Here is a 23,153-nt window from a genome sequence, read left to right on the forward strand (position 1 = left end):
CTTAAAGAATCAGGTAAAAATTCAAATTTCCATGATTTTTCAAAAATAGCAGATCTACAAGCTCGCAGCGCGGCACTCGGTGCCGTGCTGTGAGCTTGTATATCTGCTATTTTTCACTGGTTAAAGCATAAAATAATAATACACTATAATGTGTACCCGTTCTAAATGGGATAATTTGCTAAAGATAGTAGATCTACAAGTTGCAGATCTGCTATTTTTTGTCAAATCAGTAACATTCAATACAATAAATGCCATACCAAAAAAAGTACGACAAATGATTTAAGAGTTTAGTTAATGTTTGCATGGCTGTGATTAGGTCCAGCCAAGCCATTATTCTGGTTGAGTTGCCAGCTAGAGATCTTGTGTATCTTGTGTGTAATCTATTTCTTTGATCCGTTGACGAGCAGGGAGGCATGATGATGAAGGTGTCTTTTTTTGCGAAGAGATCCGTTTCCAGGATGTCTGATGATACCACATACAACACAATGCCTTTCGATCCTTCTTTATCTCAGCTCTGCTATCGTGCCTTCATGTCTGACTCAGGGCCATCTGAGGACATGGATCGCTCCGGGCTCTTCGCTTTCTGTCTCGTTTGTTCTTTTCCTCTCTTCTCTCTCCAGATTTCACGTTTTTTTTCTTTTCTTTCCTTTTGCCCTTTCTCTCTGACTTGACAACGATCCTGCCTGTACCATCGCCCACGCCACTTCTCTCTCACTTGTTCTCTCTCCCTACTTAGTATCACTCACTCACTCACTCTCTCCTTTCTCTCTTTCTTTCTCTCGCTCCCTCAAAATCATTAACCCGTTCAGAACGGGTACACAGAGCGGCACCGAGTGCCGCGCTGCGAGCTTGTAGATCTGCTATTTTTGAAAAATCGTGAAAATTTGAATTTTGACCCGATTCTATAAGTGTCTTTTGAATCCTTCTAAGGTTTTTTGAAAAACCTATGTTTCTATGTCAGCAATCTGGCCAGCCATCGTCAAAGAAAAGGTCCTTTTCATTTAAATGGAGCCCAGTTAGTCTGTTCTTGAGAGACTACTATGGCGCTCTACAGACGGACAGCGGTTGCCGCCGGGGCTCCCGCTTGGATCTGCGAGGACCGCGCCGCGGTGATACACTAACGCACTCGCTCTTTGAGTAAACGCTGCGCGGTATTTCACAAAGATGAACACAATCCATCTCTCACCGCCCGCGTACGCATGCACAAACGAGCACGCTCACGGGGATTTTCACGGGACTGCGCCCGCTCGCCTCGCCGCCTCTAAACTTCGCTGCGCGGACGAAATAGCCGCCCGCCTCTCATTGAAAATGAATTACTAGCAGGCGGTGACCGCGTACCGTCTGGAATCCCCTTATGTCAGTGGTTCTCAAACCTTTTCATGTGAAGGACCCCCAAAATGATATTTATTTGGCCACGGACCCGCATCTCAAAATATCGAGTTCCAGGGACCACCCAGAAGCAAAATTTGAGTTACAAACGTTCGCTTTGAAAATACATATATTCAAAGATTTGCACACATTTTCACGACTTTTTCAAAAATAGCAGATCTACAAGCTCGCAGCCGCGCTGTGAGCTTGTATATCTGCTATTTTTCACTGGTTAAAGCATTCAATAATTCTAGGCCTAAATGGTTTAACTCGCCTCATTCTTTCACAACCCCTCTCTCTCTCCCATTACCGGTACTTCTACCCAACCAATCTCTCACTTTCTCCCTCTCACCTCTTCTCTCCTCACTTTCTTCCTTTCCTTTCTCTCTCTTTCTCCATCAACTGCTTCAGTGCGTTTGACCTCAAAGCCTCAAGAGTTTTTTCCGCTTTTGTTCCTCCCCCCTGATGCCCTTCAGGCGATACGGACATCTCAGGGTGTGTGGGTGTGTGTGTGTGTGTGTGTGTGTGTGTGTGTGTGTGTGTGTGTGTGTGTGTGTGTGTGTGTGGCGGGGAGGAGGCATTTTGGGACACAGCCGCCCACCCCATGCTGAGGTCAACTATGTGGCATTAACATACAATAGAACTGAGATGGTTATGGAACTATGATACTGTGCACACGCTCGCGTGCATGTGTGTGTTGGGATGGCTCCTGTTTGAGCCCCAAGGCTTGGACTCTCCTATAGCTTTAATGATGATGGCCACGTCAAAAACCTGTCCTCCCACGGAGACGGATCGTGTGTGAGGTTTGTGCATGTTAAGTGTGCGTGGGGCGTCAAGATTGATGTGTGTGTGTTTGTGCGCGTGCGTGCGTGCGTGCGTGCGTGTGTGTGTGGTGTGTGTGTGTGTGTGTGTGGAAAATTCCAACTGCAAGGTCACCAAGTGCAAGAGTGGAAAGAAAAAAAAAACCAACGAGAAGCTGATTGAGCCGAGCTGGTCAGTTAAATACAAACCTAAATTGAAAGTAAGTGTGACATGGTACGGAGAGAAACCTACATCTACAATGCTCTATCAACCTGGCGTCCCTATTTTGGTCAATATAGGGCATATATGTTGTAAAAAAGGAAAATCACAATTTCAAAAACCATGAGAAAGGCAGCTCTACAAGTGGTTGCTAGCCCCCTTATTTTTTGCCATTTTTAGAATAGGGCTTAAGTTGTTAACATGCAGTAGCGATGATTTAAATTAATTACAAACACAATGTTCTGAAAACACATAAATGTCAAAGTGCTGTAACAAATATGGATATGCTCTGTTTGCCGCGAGCGTGTCACTGCATAATGGACCACTGCTGACTTAATGCGGCCACAGACTAAATATCAAGTGCTAAAATACAGTGAACTGATGATTACACTCTGGCTGAACCTATTTTTTCCATTGAAAGCGACATTTCACTTTAGTGGTATACGTCTGCATTTTCTTTCTACGGCATGGCTCCTCGGAGGCGCGCTGTCTAGAAGAGGGTTCTGTCTGTCTAGTCTGTCTGTCTGTCCGGAGCTAGTCTCGCAAACTGCTGGGCCGATCTGCGCCAAATTTCTTGTGAACACTGTCAGTAGGCCATGGAAGGAACTCACAGTCACTCAGAGTTCATTTATCCATTTTAAACTCCGACTGAGGATTTTACAGTGTAGTAGGTGAACCCTTTCTTTAACTTTTAGATCAGGGTTCTTCAACGTTTTCAGGCAAAGGACCCCTTAGTTGAGAGAGAGACGAAGCAGGGACCCCCGCAACCTTTTCGTAATTCCATATACTGTAGTTTCATCGTTTGACAGCACAATCTTTGGTGTATTTTGGATTAATGACAGTTTGTGTTTTCAGATATCTAACCACTTGAACCCTCAATACTTAATAAAGTGGACCTTGCACTCTGTTCTTGGTCTGCTCTTTTTCCCCTCCACAAAACCTCTTTGCAAAAAATAGCTGATCTACAAGCTCACAACAAGCTAAACGATCGGCGAGCATCACGTGAACAAAAAAAGATACGGTAGCTATCATGTTGTCTATTTGCATCAGAAATGCTAGAGAAAGGAAACCAGGGTAAGAGCAAGGCATTCGGTGTGGTTTGGTGGGTGTGACACTATGTGTGGTCTCACCGCCTCACTGTGATAATTGCTGCAACCAACCTGTGAGCCAGCCAGCCCGTCAAGCAGTCCCAGGAGGACCACAACCGCAGATTGCGTTACATTGTAAAGACAATAATAACACAAGCAGGGCTGGGAAGGTTACATCCAAAAATGGATCAGTTGACATAATGCACTGTTGGATTAGGGTTAGTAATCCACGGGTTACTCAAAGTAATCAGATTACATTACTTAACCCATTAAGACCTGAGGCCGATTCTGCAACTGTCTTCCAAACGCTAAAAGGTTTTCTGAAAAAAACTGTGTTGCTATGCCAGTGGTTCTCAAACTTTTTCAAAGGTAAAATAAATTGAAAGATAAAAATTAAATAAAAAAAATCAGAGAGCTTGTACTGTATATCTGCTATTTTTGGATAGATTCTTTCCCGGTTTTAATGGGTAAAGGTTACTGATTACAGTTACATGCAGGTGAAATTAGTATTGTAACCGGCTACATTTTGAAGGTAATCAAAGGGCGGCATAGCTCAGGGGTAGAGAAACCGTTATTAGAGCACGAAGGGTTCCCGAAAAGGGGTTCCCAGGTCGAATCCGGGCTCCCCCTGAGTTAATGTCGAAGAGTCCTTGGGCAAGACTCTGAACCCCTAATTGCTCCCGGTGAGTAGGTTGGTGCCTTGCATGGTTTCCTCCGCCACCGGTGTATGATTGTGTGCGTGAATGGGTGCATGTAATGCACAATCTATGTAAAGCGCTTTGGATAAAAGCGCTATATAAATGCACCATTTACCATTTTTACCATTTTTAATCTTCCCAAGCTTGAACACAAGCCAGTTAAATTTGCAGCCTAGACAGTAGGGATGGGATGATAAGCGATATTATCATTTATTGTGAAATCGTCCTCCGTCATGCACTGGAATAAGTTCACCTTTTATTTGCCGAGCTGCATATCCGGTACCACTTAAACCCTCTGTAATTGGTAAAAGGTACTTATAATATCAAATGTCTTTGCAAAAAAAAAATGCCGATCTAAAAGCTCACAACGCGTCGCGTTGCGACACATTGCAAGCTTGTAGATCCGCTATTTTTTGGCAAATGTTCCGCACCAGGATAATGGATTTTGATTATCGCGATAATATCGTAAATCGCGATTTCTTTTGTCACAATAATCGTGATATGAAATGTTCATATCGTCTCATCCCTACTAGACAGTCAGCTACAGTATAGAACCAATACCCATCCCGGGCCGGGGCAAGCAGCAACAGGATTTAATCCGAATAATAAATCACTTAAAAACAAACACACAAATAGGCTAAAGATATTATCTTTATGACGACATTGTGTCAACTCGCTAAGCGTCGGGCAGCCCGCACAAACACCAAAGCGGGTTTTCCGTGTTTTCCGCCAGTTTGGACACATGTAATCGTTTATCCCTCCTACAGGGTGTGAAGATAATCCCCGCCGCCCAGCCAATCAGCCCGGGCCCGCTAGCAGCAACAAGCCATCTTTATCCAGCTGAGGCCGCGCTCGCAACGCCAGCCAGCTTATGTGAAGTTATGACAGCACAGTGCTTCCATTAGACTTTGATCCTGCTTTATAGGATAGCATGGGCCTTTGATCTGGCATGACTACCTTTATGGGCTTTGCTACATGCTCGGGAGCCATACTTTAACAACAGCGAGAGAGGAGGAGGAGGAGGGGATAGAGGGAGGAAGAGTGAGAGAAAGAGAGAGAGGGATTACTATCCCAATCACACTACTAACTGCAGCAGTGGTCCTCAGCGTTGGGGCGCGGGGAACATCGATATAAAAAGCTAGATAACTCATCCACCGCTGCAGCTCATTGACGTGTAACAACTGGAGGGCGGACGCGTCCGGAAAAACCGAGGGAACGCTGCCAGTCAAAGTGACTACGGGGAGCGTTTTGCTGTTACTACGTGTCATATTTTCGACTCCCAACTCCAACCTTTACCCTAAACCTAACCTCCGTGGGGTGAGTTGCTATCCCTCCCGACGCTCCTTTGTCGAAATGACGGTCGTTCGAAAGAGCGAGATTTCCCCGTGACTACTGGCCAATCACAGCGCATCTTTTCCGGGACTTATCAATTAAATTCAACAGAGCTTTATTGGCGCTCAGCTGTTCTTAGAGTCTGCGTATGTAAAGAGAAAAGACCCGCCCCCACCTGCCTCTGATTGACCAACCAACTACTGTTTCTGTGATGCACGTGGAAGCGATGCACACGGAAGATTCCCTCGGTCCCCTGATCATATGCACCAGAGCCGATGGAGGCATCTACCTATTTATGTCTATGGCGGGGACCCCCAGGGGTCCTTGAGGAGGTCCCAGGGAGAATCCAGCAAAATGAGTTAATATAGCATCACAAAGAAGGGCACTATACTGTAAATTGACATCGCAATATTTTATTTCCCAATACTGTATCGATAATCCACAATGTAGCATAGCAATTCTTTTGGAGAAAAGAAAACTGTGTTCCCATGCATAGAAACCAATGGTAGATGTCTGGTCCTGACACTCCACTTTTCTAGATGTTGCTGTACTATAGCGGGAGCGTTTCGCTGTTACTACGTGTCATCTGTTCGACACCCAACTCTAACCCTTACCCTAAACCTAACCTCCGTGGGGTGAGTCGCTAACCCTCCCGACGCACCTTTGTCGAAATGACGGTCGTTCGAAAGAGCGAGATTTCCCCTACTATAGCGAGTTCGCCTTCCAGTGATTCATTTCAATATACATCGCAATACATCACAATATGATCGCATCGCAATACCCATCCCTACACTTTAACCCTATTTTATAAAATGTTCTACATTTATAAACTCTTTCTGATGGGGGTCCACAGCTTAATACATGTCAATATGGCGGTCCTTATGAAAATGTTTGAGAACCACTGAACTAAAATATGTGCCTCTCACCCTGGACCCTACCTCTCTGGGGCCTTTTCCACCAAAAGAACCTTGGTTCCAGAACCAGTGCCGGTTCAACTTTCTTGGAACCTTGGTTCGTTCTTGAAAACCGGCTTGCGTTTCCACCAGAGTGAACCATGATTGAACCAGAGGAACTAAGGATTTTGTGGTTCCCGTTCGGAAACAACTTTTACGGTTCGGAACCAACTCCGGTTCTTGGTGGATAAAGCACACCTCTGGTTCATCCCATAGGCGGGAGAAAGAACCAGAACCGGTTCCTTCCCGGTGGAAAAGGCCCCACCGTGTCTCTCAGCTCACCTCTCTCAGGATTCATTCATCCAGCCTGCTTCACACTGACCAGGACACACAGCATTGGACTGACCGGTTTATCATCACCCTCCCTACCTAAGGCAGCCTGCTATCATACTGCATCAACCCACCACTTATGTATGTTTTTAAAACAAACTTGTTTCCTTTTTAAAGCACTCAACCGCTGCTGGGCGAGGTAAGTTGATTTATACATCAGCAACAGCTGGCACCCAGGCAAAGTGCTTCTCTGTCTCTACTTGAGTGCCTCCAAATACCACACCTGTTAAGCACTTTCAACTTGGCAAAACCTTTTTGGCCATGTCATTCGAGGCAAGAAGTTAAGAACAGGGTTTAACCACATTAACTCTAGCGTCCCCATTCTGGGCATGTCATAACCGGGAAATGACACTAACCAGGGACGTGCTGGGCCCCTGATTCAGCCCGGGAAAAAGAGTTGGAGAGGCCCTCATTGCGTGCTATAGAGAGAGATCTCTCTATAGCGCTGCTGCTACTCAAAGATTTGCCATTTCAGATCATGACAAGTGACAAGCCAGTGGGCCAATTACTGTACATGAGTTATATTTCGTCGTTGTCGGGTGGAAACCTTGTATGTCCAAAACCATTTGTTTTGATATTTATCATTTAAAAAATGATTTAAACTAGTGTGAAAACAGCCAATCTACAAGGTGCGAGGTGTTGTGTGCTTGTGTGATTTACAAGCTCACAACGGTTGCATCTGCGACGCGACGTGAGCTTGTATGTCTGCTGTTAAACCGGAAGTGTGGTCCAAACAGGTCCAAATAATCTCCAGTAAACTCCCGCGGAAACAGGTGGATACATTTGAAACTTGGAGATACGAGGTTTCTGCCCGACAGTGACGATGTACTTTGTTGGCCGCCGAGCCCCCAAAATGGAACGAAGGCAGACATTTTATTTGTATTTTTTTCCTAATGGCCGGCCTGGACCGGCCGGGAATGAACCGGCCGTTCGGGAGTTGTCCCGTTTTTCCCAATGGCCAGCACGTCCCTGACACTAACTCTGGGGAGCCTGAGATTAAACTGGGAACCAATTCCGTTTCCCAAGCGGATGCGCTACCTCCTGAGCCACTGCTGCTTGTCTGCTACTTTTGGCCAAGTGCAACGTTTTCAGGCCAAGGACCCCTTAGTTGAGAGAGAGATGAAGCAGGGACCCCCCACAACCTTTTCATAGATTCCATATAGTTTCATTGTTTGACAGCACAATCATCAGTGTATTTTGGATTCATGTCAATTCGTGTTTTCAGATATTTAACCACTTGAACTGTCAATACTTAATAAAGTTGAACTGTCAATACTTAATAAAGTTGACCTTTCATTTTGTACTTGGTCTGCTTTTCCCCCCTCTACACCAAACCTCTGTGAGGCGTTGTGAGCTTGTAGATCAGTTATTTTTGGCTGAAGTTCTCAGAATAAGGAGACTTCAAGTGGTTAATATAAAAAAGGAGAAAAAAAGGTTCTATCACACAAAGATTTGGGGGACCCCATGTAGTAACTCTGAGGACCCCCTGTTGAAGTCCCTTGGTGAAGGGGGAAAAAAGAGGGGGCCAAGTATAGACCCGAGGAAGACCCCGGTCAACGAAGTATAGTAAGTGGTAATGGATCTATTTCCCTCAGCCGCAGCCACACCATTATGATTAACGAAGACTAAACAAATTCATAGGAATGCTGGTCCATCAGACCACTGTACCGAATCCCTGCCTCCAAGCTCACCTTGGTGGATGGCATTGGCAACCGGTGACGATCTTCTCACACACACTTTTTCACCTCACATTCAGACTTTTAACAACATTTATAACTTGGATCATTAACTCACGGGCTTTCTTAGTGTGAGAACGTCTACAGACAACAGGGACCGAGGAAGGTTTACAAGCTTTTAAAAGACCCAGATGGTCACTTTTTTCGGGGCTGCAAATCAAGTGTCCCGGGGTCCAGTAACTTCTGCTTTACAGGCAGAGGTGTCTCCCAGTTTGGAGGCAGGTGATGAATGTTCCCCCGAGGGCATGAGGAACTCTTTTTTAGCCCAGCCTCTGTTGGTCCTGTGCGGAGGTATGCACAGGGTGCAAACACTGTTCTAACATAGCAACTCTCCTGTGCCCCAAGGTAATGGAGGCTCTGTGTGTGTGTGTGTGTGTGTGTGTGTGTGTGTGTGTGTGTGTGTGTGTGTGTGTGTGTGTGTGTGTGTGTGTGTGTGTGTGTGTGTGTGCGTGTGTGTGCGTGCAGGGGCGTCACACCAAATTCTGGGCCCTGGGTACAAGGATTCACTGCGGGCCCCCCATGAATGTTAACTATTGAAAAATAGCAGATATACAGGCTCACAGCGCGGCACCGAGTGCCGCGCTGCGAGCTTGTATATCTGCTATTTTTGAAAAATCAGGAAAATGTGTGCAAGAAACCTATGTCAAGGACCCCCAAGATGATATGTATTTGGCCACGGACCCCCATCTCAAAATATTTAGTTCCAGGGACCACCAGAAGCAAAATTTGAGTTAGAAATGTTTGCTTAAAAAATACATATATTCAAAGATTTTCACACATTTTCACAACTTTTAAAAAATAGCAGATCTACAAGCTTGCAGCGCGGCACTCAGTGCCGCGCTGTAAGCTTGTATATCTGCTATTTTTCAATAGATAAAGTTATTAGGGCCCCTCCACCTTGGGCCCCAGTAACTCAGTCCCACTTTCCTACCCCTTGTGACGCCCCTGTGTGCGTGTGTGTTTGTGCGTGTGCATGTGTGTTGAGCCATCATGATAAATTCCTCACTGTACTGGTGCAGTGAGTGAAGTCATTATATCTCACACAGTTGAGCATTATTCACTCTGTCACATGTACGAGCACGCGCACGCACGCACACACACACAGACACACACGCATCCATCCATTCATTAACTCACACACACATTATGCAGACTGCTATGGTTCATTATTACAAGGTTGAATGCTCAATTCTGATTGGTCAATCACTGCAGTCTCTCTCTCTCTCTCTCTCTCGGAGGATCTGTGATTTCTCAACAGCAGACTGTTGCCATGGCCGTGGTTCTGATCAATAGACCAAGCACCTGGAACATATCAATCGGCAGAAACAAAGTCCAGAACATTTTGTTGCTTTAATAAATCAGCTCACTTGCAACACCTCACGACTTTTTGCAAAAAAACGTAGGCTCTCGTGGACCGTTTTCTTTAGCAGGAGCCACGTAGTCCTTTTCTAAAATCAATAAAATAATGTTTTTTGGTAATATTTGGTGCCTTTTTTGTGACTGCATGTCTTTGTCTTTAGTCAGTAGCAATAACCCTTAGTAATATGTGGTATAATGAACAGCAAGGTGGTCATTGTTGGGTAAATGAATTATTTCGCGCTGATTCCTGCATCCCTCACGTGTTTGTTGCTCAATAATGACCGCCTGTTCGCACGTGCGTGCACGCGGGGGCTGTCTCCTTTCCAGGGGGCTGCATCATGTATGACCTATTTTATGGTTTAACTATTAAGAAATAGCAGATATACAAGCTCACAGCACGCCGCGTTGCGAGCTTGTAGATCTGCTATTTTTGAAAAATCATGAACATTTGAATTTTGACCCGATTCTATAAGTGTCTTCTAAATCCTTCTGAGGTTTTTTGAAAAACAGTGGTTCTCAAACCTTTTCATGACAAGGACCCCTAGAATTATATGTATTTGGCCACGGACCCTCGTCTCAAAATATATTGTATCAGAAACCAAATGTTTCAGTTACGAATGTTCACTTTAAAGATTAGATATTCAAAGATTTGCATGATTTTCATTTAAAGAAATAGCAGATCTACAAGCTCACAGCGCGGCACTCGGTGCCGCGCTGTGAGCTTGTATATCTGCTATTTTTCAATAGTTACCGCATAAAAGAATTCCTGGTCTAAATGGCGAGGCCAGGGGGCTCCATCGTGTCTGACCTGATGCATTTATCTCTTCAGAGCAGTGCAGTCTGGTTCCAGGTACCTGGTCCCCTCTACTGCATTCCCCCGCTGACCCGGACCTAAATTAGTGACCGATCGGACAGCCAGAATGAAAACCAGCAGCACTCGGGGAACCCCGGGAGTCAGGACTGACAACCACAGCTCTGGGCAGCTTAATGGAGGCCAAATGGAGGAAAAGAGCTTCGAGCTGTTGGTCCCGTTAACATGCTTTTGATCTACATAAAAATGTAGACCAGCAAACAGAGAATCAACTCTGAAGGCAAGATGTTAAAAAAAGACACTAAAGGGTCATTTGGTAACTAGGGATGGGACGATAAGCGATATTATCGTTTATCGTGATAAAAAAAAACACTCATGATGATCGTATCGTGGAGGTTTAAATTATCGTGAAATCGTCCTCCCGTCATGCCCTGGGATCAATTCACCTTTCATTTGCCGAGCTGCATATGCGGTACCATTTAAACCATCTATTGGTAAAACGTACTTATTATATACGTACTTGCTACAGTATTTTTTTTTTCACTCTCTAACAAATCTCTTTGCCCAAAAACAGCCGATAGATCTGCTATTCTTTGGCAAATGTTCCACCCCAGGATAAAGGATGATGGGGATATTTTGATTATCGCGATAATATCGTAAATCTCGATTCCTTTTGTCACAATAATTGTGATATAACATTTTCATATCGTCTCATCCCTATTGGTAACATTGATTAGCTGGTTGATTTCTGGTTCTGAAGTGCAAATGTGCCCCCCCACCTCCCGCCCCTTTCTGATAAACAGGCTGCCGCAAACAGTTGTTATTCTTGATAATGTGCAAAGCCTCGTCAGGCTGACACTCTGAAGCCCGGAGCACAGAGATCGTTTTCAGGCGACCGCTGGCTGGTCGAGGCTTGCAGCTGCTGTCTGACAGACCAGGGTTCGATTTGTTAAAAAAACAGAGGGCAGGGGGACATTTTCTCAACTGCTTAAGCCCTATAATACCTGTAAGTCTTTGTGCAACAAATAGCGAAAACAGCCGATCTTCAAGCTCACAACGCATCGCATTGCATTGTTTGTAAGTGGCTTGTAGGTCTACAATTATTTTTATAAAATCAATACAGTGTGATATTATTAAAACTACATTTTCAAGAACGGAAGTAACAAGTAAGAGACAGTGCAGAGACAGCTGCCGAAAACGATTCAGACAGAGAGAAAGAGCATAAAATAAAAGCGAGAGATTTTGAAGTTCGAAGACGGCGGAAATATTTCAAAACTCTCGCCGGGGCGAAAAGATAACTGAGGCACGGTCATTTGGCACAAGACAGCGAGGGAGGGAAAATGTGCGCTGTCCATGAGGCATGAGAAAGTATTCCATGAAACATTATGCAGCCACACTTGGCACAAACCGAGGTCTCACAATCCCTCTCCAACTGATAAAACGTGTTGAAGAATTTCACAATGTGAAGAATTGGTCCGTACAGTCACTTTAGTGTTTTTGTAGGTTTTCGCTCACGCACCATGGCAACCTAACCGTCTGTACTTCAACAAGTCACACATACGTTACATTACACAGTACACACACACATATCCTACCCGCACCACCCACCCCCCAACAAAAACTACAACAAAAATCAAACGCGCACGTGTTAACAATAAAAGCGGACATTTCTTTGTTTAACAGACAAAGAGACCGAGATAGAGGGAGACATGAGAGGGATACGAGGAATTCCTGCTACCCGAGAAGGCATGAAAACCAATCCAAACTTGTGGCGGGGGCTAAAAACAACACGAAAGAAGCGCTCGCAAAGGAAGCGTCGGCGAAAGGAGGAGGAGCAGAACCGCTTCGCTCCGGGTGAGCGGCGCGCCAACGGGGGAGGTTAAACGCTTGACGTGACCTGGGATGGTTGTGTGTCAGCGGGGCTCTCCGGGGCGGCTGTCAGGCCCTTATACGAGGGGAGGGTCACCAGGGGTGGCTAGCAGGTAGGAGCAGGTTGGGGTAGCAGCTGGAGCTCAGCCTCAGGTGCCCTCAGGTGAAACAGCAGTGGGTTGTAAAGCAATGGTTCTCAACCTGTGGGTCGGGACCCCCAGGGGGGGTGGGTCCCCAGATGATTAACTTATTGTGCAACATTGTTTTCTCACTCAACAGTAAACGAACCAACATAAAGTTTAAGTGTATAGAGGGGTGTATGCACATTTCTAAAGTGACAATTTAAGGACTTTTTAATACATCTAAAATGACAAATTAATCACTGGTCAAATATTAGAGGCAGAAATTGCCGATCTACATGCTCACAACGCAGCATGTAGATCAGCTATTTTCACAATGGAACTGTGTTCTATAAGATGTAATGCCTCAACTCTTAGTGCTCAGGGTGGGGGGGTCCCCAGTTAAAACATGATTATTTTGGTGGTCGCGGCCTGAAAAGGTTTAGAACCACTGGTGTAAAGTAACCACGTGCGTTTACTCAAGTACTGTACTTAAGCACAATTCTGAGCTGTGTTTTATTTTCTTTTTTACTTTAGTGGAGTACTTCCAGTTTTCAGTACTCTAACTTCTACTCCACTACATCTCAGAGTCAAATTTTGTACTTTTACTCCACTACAGTTATTTAAAAACATAAGTTACTACGGTAGTCACTTCGTAGATTTGATTACAATACATACGCTCTGTATACATTTCGGCGATTTGAGAATAGCCGAAATGCAGCCGAGACGCATTGTGATAGAAGAAATGACATTCTGGGGGTGAACTATCCCTTTAAGCCGATCTCACAAAGCATTGCGAGCTTGTAGATCTGCTATTTTCACAAATCTTTTACAAAATTCGGACAATTCTTGTATGATGATAAGAAAATAGGGACGCAAGGGTTAATGTTAAGTCTTGTCTTTTTTTTTTTGTTATCAATTATTTTTATTTTCCATAACATGAAATTAGAGACATACATATGAATAGAACAAGAAAAAGTAAAACATTAATCAAAAGAAAAATGCAATTAACAGACAAACAACACAAACAATAGCAAAACAAGAAAAGGAAAAGAAAACCCACCCACCCCCTTTCCCCGGACCAACACGGAATGTACAATAGTGCATGCCTGTGCTAGGCTGTTACCACTATATAGTGATTTCTTGAATCATAGCCTTAAGCTTATCTGCAATGTCCGACCACATATTAATGTTTTCTTCTTTTGCTCCGTGTAACCTTGCTATCGACTGCTCTAAATATACTATATCTAGAAAGGTCAAGGCCCACTGGCGAAACGTTAACGTATGAGGAGGTTTCCACCGCGTAGCTACCATCTTCTTCGCCGCCAATGTTAAGTCTTGTCCAGAGAGAATTCACATTACATGTGAAGTGGTTTCCAAAAGAACAGCTATGTTCAGGTAATAGACGAGCATAGCAGACAAATGTTTTCATAATATACAGTTTGACGTAAAATAGTTTATGTTTTTCAATAGTTTGAGGTACAGTAAGTCTCACAAGGCCCAATAGTATAGTATATCTTTAACAACCTAATTTTGGGGAAGATAACCTGTTTTGAATGGCATGATATTACAAATGTACATGTTTTAAAAATGTATTTCTATGGTGCATTTTCACTGCAGTATAGGGTCCAGAGCAGCAATTTCAGGCTTTCACCTGGAGCCCGTAAAGCCATGCAGACAGACTGCTCTCTGGCCCCCGCCAAGCAGCTGACTACCCAAGGACACACAGCTTCCCCTCCGATCTTAAATAATAGAGACGTAAAAATAAAAAAAGGGAATCGCCATGAAAGATAATCTCACAGTCCAGAGATGCAGACCCAAGTCCTGATGTTTCTACCAGACCTCGACTCCTGTAAAAGCCGAGACAAATAAACTATGGAAGGACGGCCGAATCCTCCGGTTTCTTGGCTCAGCCGCGGAACTGCTGAGTTGTTCCTGGCTGTGACGTTTCCTAAACTGTGGTATTTGGATAAGGCCTATTTAAAAAAACAAGAGCGGCTAAAAGACGAAGTCGTTTGATCACCACCAAGAATAGAAATATTAAGGAACTTAGCGTGAGCTAAGCCTCCGTTAATAGATTAATGTTTCGCCAAAGCTGAGAACAGGAGCATAAAAAAATCCCCCCGTTGTGAAATGCACATAAAAAGGTCTCTCCCAAAGATCTAGTGTTACGTTGCCTCATTGGGTGTGAGTCTGACTGTGTGTGTGTGTGTGTGTGTGTGTGTGTGTGTGTGTGTGTGTGTGTGTGTGTGTGTGTGTGTGTGTGTGTGTGTGTGTGTGTGTGTGTGTGTGTGATCCCTGTGCTGTGATCATAGATGTAATCCCTTGCCTAATCTGCCAGATCACAGCCCTAAGGGAGATCAAACTCTGATATTTGACACCATCTTGTCTGACTACGTACCCTCAAATTACCCAGGGTATTAAGTCCGACGTCTCTGTATGGACGTGTGCGCGCACGTGCGTGTGCGTGTGTGTGTGTGCGTGCGTGCGTGCGTGTGTGGGTGGGTGGGTGTGTGTGTGTGTGTGTGTGTGTGTAAAATTATATCCAACTATTACCAAACTCCAGGCCAATGGTTTTCAGTACAGAGGTAAAAAGATAAGACTTTCAAATGTTTTTCCCCCCTTTCTTTTAATGCCTGGCTTCAGGACAACATTATCTGAATCCAAGGGAGGTATACGGTTTCCTCATCCTAGTCTCTCTCTCTCTCTCTCTCTCTCACACACACGCACGCACGGACATACGCACGCACGCACGCACGCACGCACGCACGCACGCACACTGTACAGGAAGGGTGGTTGGTTGATTGGGAAGCGGTCTTGGAGCGACTTGGAGCCTGTAATTCAAACCTGTCATCGCTGAACAAGAGGGACCTGTTTAGTAAATAAAAGCCCTCTTCAACATTAGAGACGCAAAACCACATCTGCTCTCCATTCTGTTGAGGAACGAGAGATGGAGATGGAGGGAATGGCAGAGGGAGAGGGGGAGAAAGAGAACGGACAGGACAGGACATAACCCATAAGACAAATATGGGCAAATTCTCCTTCTACAACACTGCCACCCAGGTGTGGAATTCCTTGACTAACTCCCTTAAAACATATAGCTCGCTGGCATCCTTCAAAACTGCCCTGAAAACTCACCTTTCAGGAGGCCAGAGAAGGAGACAGGCGAGAAGTGAGCACCCCCCTATCCTGTACATATAGTGTTTTTATAACTGCGATATCATTGAATGTTTTCTTTGCTTTCTATTTATTATGTCCATGAATTAAATACCGAAGGCTTCCAACGTAAAAAATGACCGAAAAAGGTCTTATTTGGGATGTTCCTTTTAGGTAGGGGTGTTTAACTGTACTTGTACTGTACTACATTTTCAGGGGTGTTTAACTGTACTTGTACTGTACTACATTTTCAATTGTATTGACTATACTTGTAGTGTTCTCCATTTTTGTCTAATAAAAATAACCAATCAATCAAAACAGGGACAGACAGACAGAGCAAAAGGGAAAGGCCAAACTCGCCAGATGTCACGAGAAGAATCCATCCAGAACGTGTGTGACACACGGTCCCATCTCGCCACATTCTGCCCACCCAGGCTACGGTTTGCTGTACGAGAGCAATACGCGCGTACACCACCCGAACATTTCAATGCCACCCATACTGAGCCTCTCACTAATAGAGTTACAGGAGAGCGAGATGGGGATGGGGGGGGGGGGGTCCAACTCAATTTGGGTAAGGAAATTTCCATGCTAAGAAGTACGTGGAAATATAGTCTTACACAAACCTACCACCCTCCCATGCTGCTACCATAAAGAGGGTCTGACATGAGTAAATAATTACATCGGTACAAGTTTTCGCTCAACTCCCCCCCTCCCCCACACCCCCCTTCTCCGCGGAGATGGTAAATATAGGATTACGCAAATGATTATGCAAGGCATTAAACGGTTCCAGTTTCAAATGCGGCAGAGGGGGGGTGGGCGGGGGGGTGCTGTGGTTTTTGGCGTAAACGGCAAGGGAACCAGCTTGCTAAATATGGATCGCTTGAAAAGAAAGGAGGGAGGGGGGGAGGGGGGAATGAAAAGGAGGAGTTTTGCTAACAAATAAGTTCAATGCTAACATTCTGCTTTGACTGCAGGAGGCACGATGGCCAATCACGGAGCGGGAGAGAGAGAGCGTGTGTGAGCGCATACGGCCGCAGAGTACACACATGCAAACCCTCCATCTAGTTTCATTAAAAGCCTCAAACTTTCCATACTCATTTTGGTGGATAAACGTTTGCTGAGACCATTCACAACACAGCAAGCCACAGAGTCTACTGAACTCAAGAACTCTCGCCTGGAACGGAAAACACTACAAGATCCCCTCCTCGCAGACGTTCTTGAACGAAGCTCCGGAGTTACGGTCTGGAGCAGTAGAGATGGGATTTATGGCTCTTTGAAGTGAGCCGGATCTCTGGGATCCGTTCCTTTCAAAGAGCCGTTCAAAAGACTGGCTCATTCTAGTTACTAGTTACTTTGTAGATTTTGATTAATATAATTACATATCATTTTAACCCTATATACATTTATTTCTGACATATAATAGGTACATACCTGCAATTTGAAAATAGCCGATCTACAAGCTCACAATGCGTCGCAACGCGATGCATTGTGAGCTTGTAGATCTGCTATTTTCAAATGATTTTTCAAAATGTGATGCATTGGAAAACCTGTGAAATGGGACATTCTGCATAATGAGTACTTTCTACTATTGGTACTTTAAGTGCATTTTGATACCAATACTTTTGTAGACCTACTTTTACTCAAGTACATTTTAATTCCAAACCAAAGTAAAGAATATTTGTAACTTTCCCACAACTGTTCATTTAGAAAGGAACGGCTCCCAGCTACTGCGAACCGGATCCCATCGTTCATTTCAAAGAGCCGTTCAAAAGACACAATTCGTTCGCGAACGTCCCATCTCTATGGAGCAGCCACTCGACACCGGGCCCGCTCTGAGGGAGGGACGTGAGAACAACTCTGGGTCAGGCCCTCCGAGGTGTTACTGGTCCTGCCTCAGGGTGAATTTACACGGCAGCCCGAGTCTCCTCGTGTTTTCATACGCCGCCCTGCCCCGGCGAGGAAGTTTACAGACCGCCCGACCGCCGTAAAGCAAACTTTGCGGGTTATAATCAAAAGGCAAAGATTGGAGACCTGATACAAGGCTACTAAAAACAAACAATGGGGGACTTATACCATCCATCCGTCCAGCCACTGTATGGAACCATGTGCTGTCTGTCTCTGTAGCGCAAGTATAACACAACCCGTTCCCGCCCGTCCCCCGTCACACACACACTTTGTACAACTCCACACTCTCATTCTCTCCATCGCTCACTCACTTAGTCACTCTTAGTCACATCCTGTAAACAAGCATGCAGCCACAGGTGATTTAGGCTCTCAACTGGGTTCACACAGGGACCAGTATTAGGGATGGAACGATTTGAAAATGTCAAAGAAATTGCAATTTACGATATTATCGTGATTATCAAAACATCCCCAACATCCATTATCCTGGAGGCGAAACACTTGCCAAAAAATAGCAAATCTACAAGCTCACAACGCGTCACAACAAGATGCGTTGTGAGCTTGTAGATCGGCTACTTTTTGGTAGAGATAATAACGATTATCGTCCCATCCCTAACCAGTATACTCACTATACTGTAATCACAGTACATGAGAGGGAGTGAGATGTTGGCACTGGGCTGTGGTCATGGGCACATGGATGAGTGGTGCGGGTCAGCACACCTAGTGGCAATATCTCACAGTGTGGCATGACCTCTGGTGGGTGTATTATTGCGACAGTTTCATTATCAATATTACTAAGAAAACCTCCACCGGCTCTCTGTCAGTCAGTCAGTCCCTCCGCCAGTCAGTCAGTCTGTCCGTCACGTCACACCTACTCTTATCGTCGGCGGCGTTGCCCCTATCCATGCCAAACTTTGCACACACTGGCAAACCACAACCACCGCCTGTGATTTCTCCCGTGTCCCTCTTCTAGCGCCGCTTACTTAGGGAGTCTTACTGGTCAGATATTAAGGCATTGATGACATGAGCTTATTAAGAAATTGTCACACGTACAATGAAGTTCCTCTTTTGAACGTGGGACAAACTGCTGAGTCACCCCATTTGGGGTGTTTTTAGGTGCAGCTAGTCATGAGTTATTAGTCATCATTATAGTTTTTTTCCCCATATCAACAGACTGATGCCCGTTAAAGGTACATTCATATTCATCTACTGAACCTGCTCTTAATTTTAAACTCTTGCCGGATCCTCATGACCCCCACCCCTCTTTTTTTGCAATCTAATTCAATGGTTCTCATCTCAAAGAGGGTTCCGGGGGGGTCCCCAGCAAAATTAGTTAATATTGCATCAAAACCCTGCCATCCAAAATCCATTAATCCTGCATACAATACATTGTGACCTTGTAGATCTGCTATTTTCAAAGAAATCTTGAAAAGATTTTAAACATTTTTGAAACACTTTAACTACACAGATCTTATATAACATTTTCAGATGGGGGTCTGTCAGCCAAATATTTGAAGGGGTCCTTGACATGAAAGAGAACCACTGAGCTGGCTGAAATTCCTAGTGGTTCTGACATGCCAGTCAGTAATGGACGTTTAACCCCAGATCTTGGCAGTGACAGTTTGATGCTCAACACGTTAGGACTTCATGCCACCCAGGACACGCTCAAAAGAGTACAGTGACAGTGTGTTGGCCTTTCTGGAACAAGTGGTCAAAGTTGTTTGTGAAAACCGCCTTCTGCAACGCCTCTGTGAGATCTCTGGCCAATGCTGCACAGCTCCTCATAGCCGTACCCGTGTGTAAATGCATTCTGGAATGCAACATGATCCATAAATAGGGATGTGACATGTTAGTTTGCAGTGGGGAGAGAGAGAGGGGGGGGGGGGGGGGGGGGGGTACGGTGGTTCTGACGGTGGAAGGTATGAGAGACCCTCTCTGTTGATGTTGACAAGACTGAGGATGTGCCTGAGGCCAGCGCACACACACACACACACACACATACACACACAATTATATGCACACACACGCAAACAAACATACCCGCTCTGGAACAGGCCCAGCTAGATCAAGTACACACACTCACGCACACGCACACGCGCACACACACACACACACACACACACACACACACACACACACACACACACACACACACACACACACACACACACACACACACACACACACACACACAGACACAGACAGACTCTCTTACATGTGAGTAAAGATACAAATATTAATGTATCTCATTTATGCATGCCCACACACTCACTCACTCAAACTCCCCCTTCCATACCTGATTGCCGGTCCATGTGGTTGGTTCTGGAGGTGCTCCTGCCACCGGTGATGGTGGTGGTGGTGCAGACAGACAGCAGGGGAGACAGCATGAGAGGCAGGAGAATGGGCGTGGGGGTGTGCAGAGGCAGGGAGGCAGCAGGGGCAGCAGCAGGGCGCCACCGGAGGGGACCCGGGAGGAGGGTGGTGGTGGGGCAGCGGGCAGTCCGTCTGGGCCGCCCCGCCGCCGCTGCCACCGTTTCCGCCGCCGGGGCAACACAGGGCGGCGGCAGGAGGAGGGTGGAAGGGGCAGGGCTGACAACACGGTGGAGGAGGCGGGGGAGGAGAGGAGGAGGAGGAAGATGGGGACGCCTGGGAGAGGTGGAGGGTGGAGGAGGGCGGGTGGTGCTGCTGCTGTTTGGCCGCTGCTCTCTGGGAGTCCGAGGCGGCGGCGGGAGAGGACGGAGAGGAGGCGGAGGAAGAGGAGGAGGGAGGAAGGTTCCTCAGGGAGCCGTTGTGTCTGACCACCCCGCCGTTCTGGTTGGACCGGTTGGTCCGGTGGACCAGGCGCGGCGAGCGCGACCTCTGCTGCTGCTGTGGTTGCTTGGGAGCCGCGTCCGGCGCCGTGGCGTTGTCTTCCCCTCGCTCTGCAGCGGCAAGGAGGCGCTCGCCGCGGGGGCCGGCGCTGCTGCTGAGAGGGTCCTGGCCGTCACCTACCGGTGTAACGCTGCTGCTGCTGCTGTTGGGTGAGGAGGCGGTGGCGGGACCCCCGTTGGCACTGGAGCAGCGGTGCCTCGCATTGTTGAGGGCCAGGGGGTCGCCGCTGGCATCGGTCAGGGCCATGGTGCTCTGGCGGCGGGCCTGGCAGACACTCTGTCACTCCTCTGGAAAGACAGAGAGAGAACGAGAGAGAGAGGAGAGAGAGAGAGAGGAGAGAGGGGTTAGGAGTCATAGACTGTATAAAAGATATGGACAAAGCGAAGCCATTGGTTTCTATGCAGCGCAAATGACACAATATGGGTCCTTGGCATGGGTGTTGCCATCATAGATTGTAAAGGCACCAGAGGATGCTATTGGCTGCCAACGGTCACGTGCAACCGCAGGGATACATGGGAGAATGTGGTCGGAGCCTCCCGAAATACAGCACACGAAGAACACAGCCGGCTGGTATTAGTTTAGTTGGCCACGCCCCCCGCAACTTTATCATCAATTTTAACATAAATGGGACCTTATTTTCACAAAACGCATATAATCGTGATTGAAAGGCAATTTTTAACTAGCGGTAGGAACCATAAAGTATTTATGAAAATGTTAATTAAGGTTAGAAAACGAAAGGGGAAAATGAATGGGGTCCAATGGAGAACAATTCTTTTTGCAATCGGCCGGGGGGGGAAACAACGCAACTAGCGGCCAATCATAGGAAGTTTTAGTTCCGTATTGGAGTCATTTTAAATCGGCGGAACTATGCCCCTGTTAGGAGTGTATCAGAAATGAACAGGAGCCGCACACAGGGGGAGCCCCTTGGAATCCTAGGCCCCATGACAACATATCATCCACACCACTCTGGAGACTTAAGATTTATTACACAACCAAATCTATAAGCCGCAGCATCTCTGGAGGGGCCCCCGTAAGCCCGGGACCCTTCCTTATATTTCAGCCCTACTCGCCGCCTCTGTGGCTGCGGGTCCGACTACATCTGAAATCCTGTTAAATATCTTTTGGGGGAAAAAGAATAACTACAATAAAAAGATTTTAAAAAAACAATGAATCGTCTTTAGAAACGGGGGAACCCAAAACACCACCTGCTCCGTGAACCGGCGTCTTTGTTGATTTACCAGATCTCTCACTCGCCAGTGAAATAAGCGGACCGACCCATCTTAAATTCCTCTTGTCCCCTCACCGTTGTCCTGCCATGCAGTTCAAACGGGGGCCACGTCAGAAAGAGTATGATTTACCTGGTATGGATAAGATAGGGGCACCAACTGGCAAGCCTTTGGTGTGTGTGGACACTACCCCTGATTTATACTCTTTACTTACTTTATTTATTTATTTGGACGGGACAGTGTATATTAATGGACACTACATAAAGCAATGTAAATATACCGGACTTGGCAAGAATGCTAAATTCAATCTGTAGTCCCCACATGAAACACAAAACAAAACATATACCAACAACAACAGTCTTACGTCAAGAGAAGACACCTAAAATACATACATACAAGTACTATACTATTCCAACAGTAAGAACCCTACATTCGCAAAAAGGACGATTAAAAACTATACTATACATACGTGTGCTATACTATTAAGACTATTAAGACTATACATGGTCACACGTTTGATTGTCAAGTAACCATTTTTTTAGGTTAAACTTGAAGGATGGAAATGACAAACAGTCTCTTATTAATAGAGGTAGGTCATTCACTCCCCCGCGACCCGATTCCGGATAATCGGTTGAAGATGGATGGATGGATGGAAGGTCATTCACTCGGTTGTGCACCGGTGTTGTGACCGCATTGTGAGCTTGTAGATCGGCTATTTTTTCGGGCGCACGACACCGGCGGCGTAGGCTGTAGGCATAAATCACCCCCGTAAGCATGAGACGCTTTTTGCATTCGAACAATAGGAAACAGTTCCAAGCCGCGAGAAACTAACAGACGGGCTGTGTTATGCTACAGTCTCAACCCGTATGCCTCCAGATTGAGTTACAAAACATTCATGGGAGACTGTAATGTGAAAATGTGTTTCTGTGGGATATTTTAGTTGGGGGGGGGGGGGGAGGGTTGGCGGGGAAGGAGAAAAAGAAACCAGCGTTTTTCTTTTTCTTTTTTTTGCCATGATATGCCTGACACGCTTCAAAAGCGGTTGAATTGTGTTTCGCAGGTAATGCACGGCTGTGGTGGGCTGTGCTGCTGGAGCAGTGCCCAGATCTTCCACCCCCAACCCAATGTGTACACCCAGCCCGAAAGAGATGTGACGTCTACCAGATGAACTAATCACACTAATGGGGGTCTTCAACAGGGGGTCCTCAGAGTTACTACAGTGGGTCCTCGAAATCCTTTTTAGTGTCCATATTCTGAGAACTGTATAGCAGATCTAAAATAGCAGATAAATAGCAGAAAATAGCAGATCTACAAG

The 23,153-nt window shown here is 45.9% G+C and overlaps 1 protein-coding gene across 2 annotated transcripts in view; it reads right to left on the minus strand.

Moving 5' to 3' along the window:
• The window catches only part of disp1 (dispatched homolog 1), a 167,808-nt gene that overhangs the window by 34,988 nt on the left and 109,667 nt on the right, over positions 1-23,153 (minus strand). For both annotated transcript variants that reach the window (XM_080744251.1, XM_080744252.1), the window contains one exon: positions 20,038-20,899. In XM_080744251.1, coding sequence (XP_080600377.1) covers positions 20,038-20,858 — 821 coding nt within the window. In that variant the 5' untranslated portion in view covers positions 20,859-20,899. The remainder of the gene's footprint in view (positions 1-20,037; positions 20,900-23,153) is intronic.

Source organism: Nannobrachium achirus, assembly GCF_963921795.1.
Source record: "Nannobrachium achirus genome assembly, chromosome: 16".
Classification (NCBI taxonomy): domain Eukaryota; kingdom Metazoa; phylum Chordata; class Actinopteri; order Myctophiformes; family Myctophidae; genus Nannobrachium; species Nannobrachium achirus.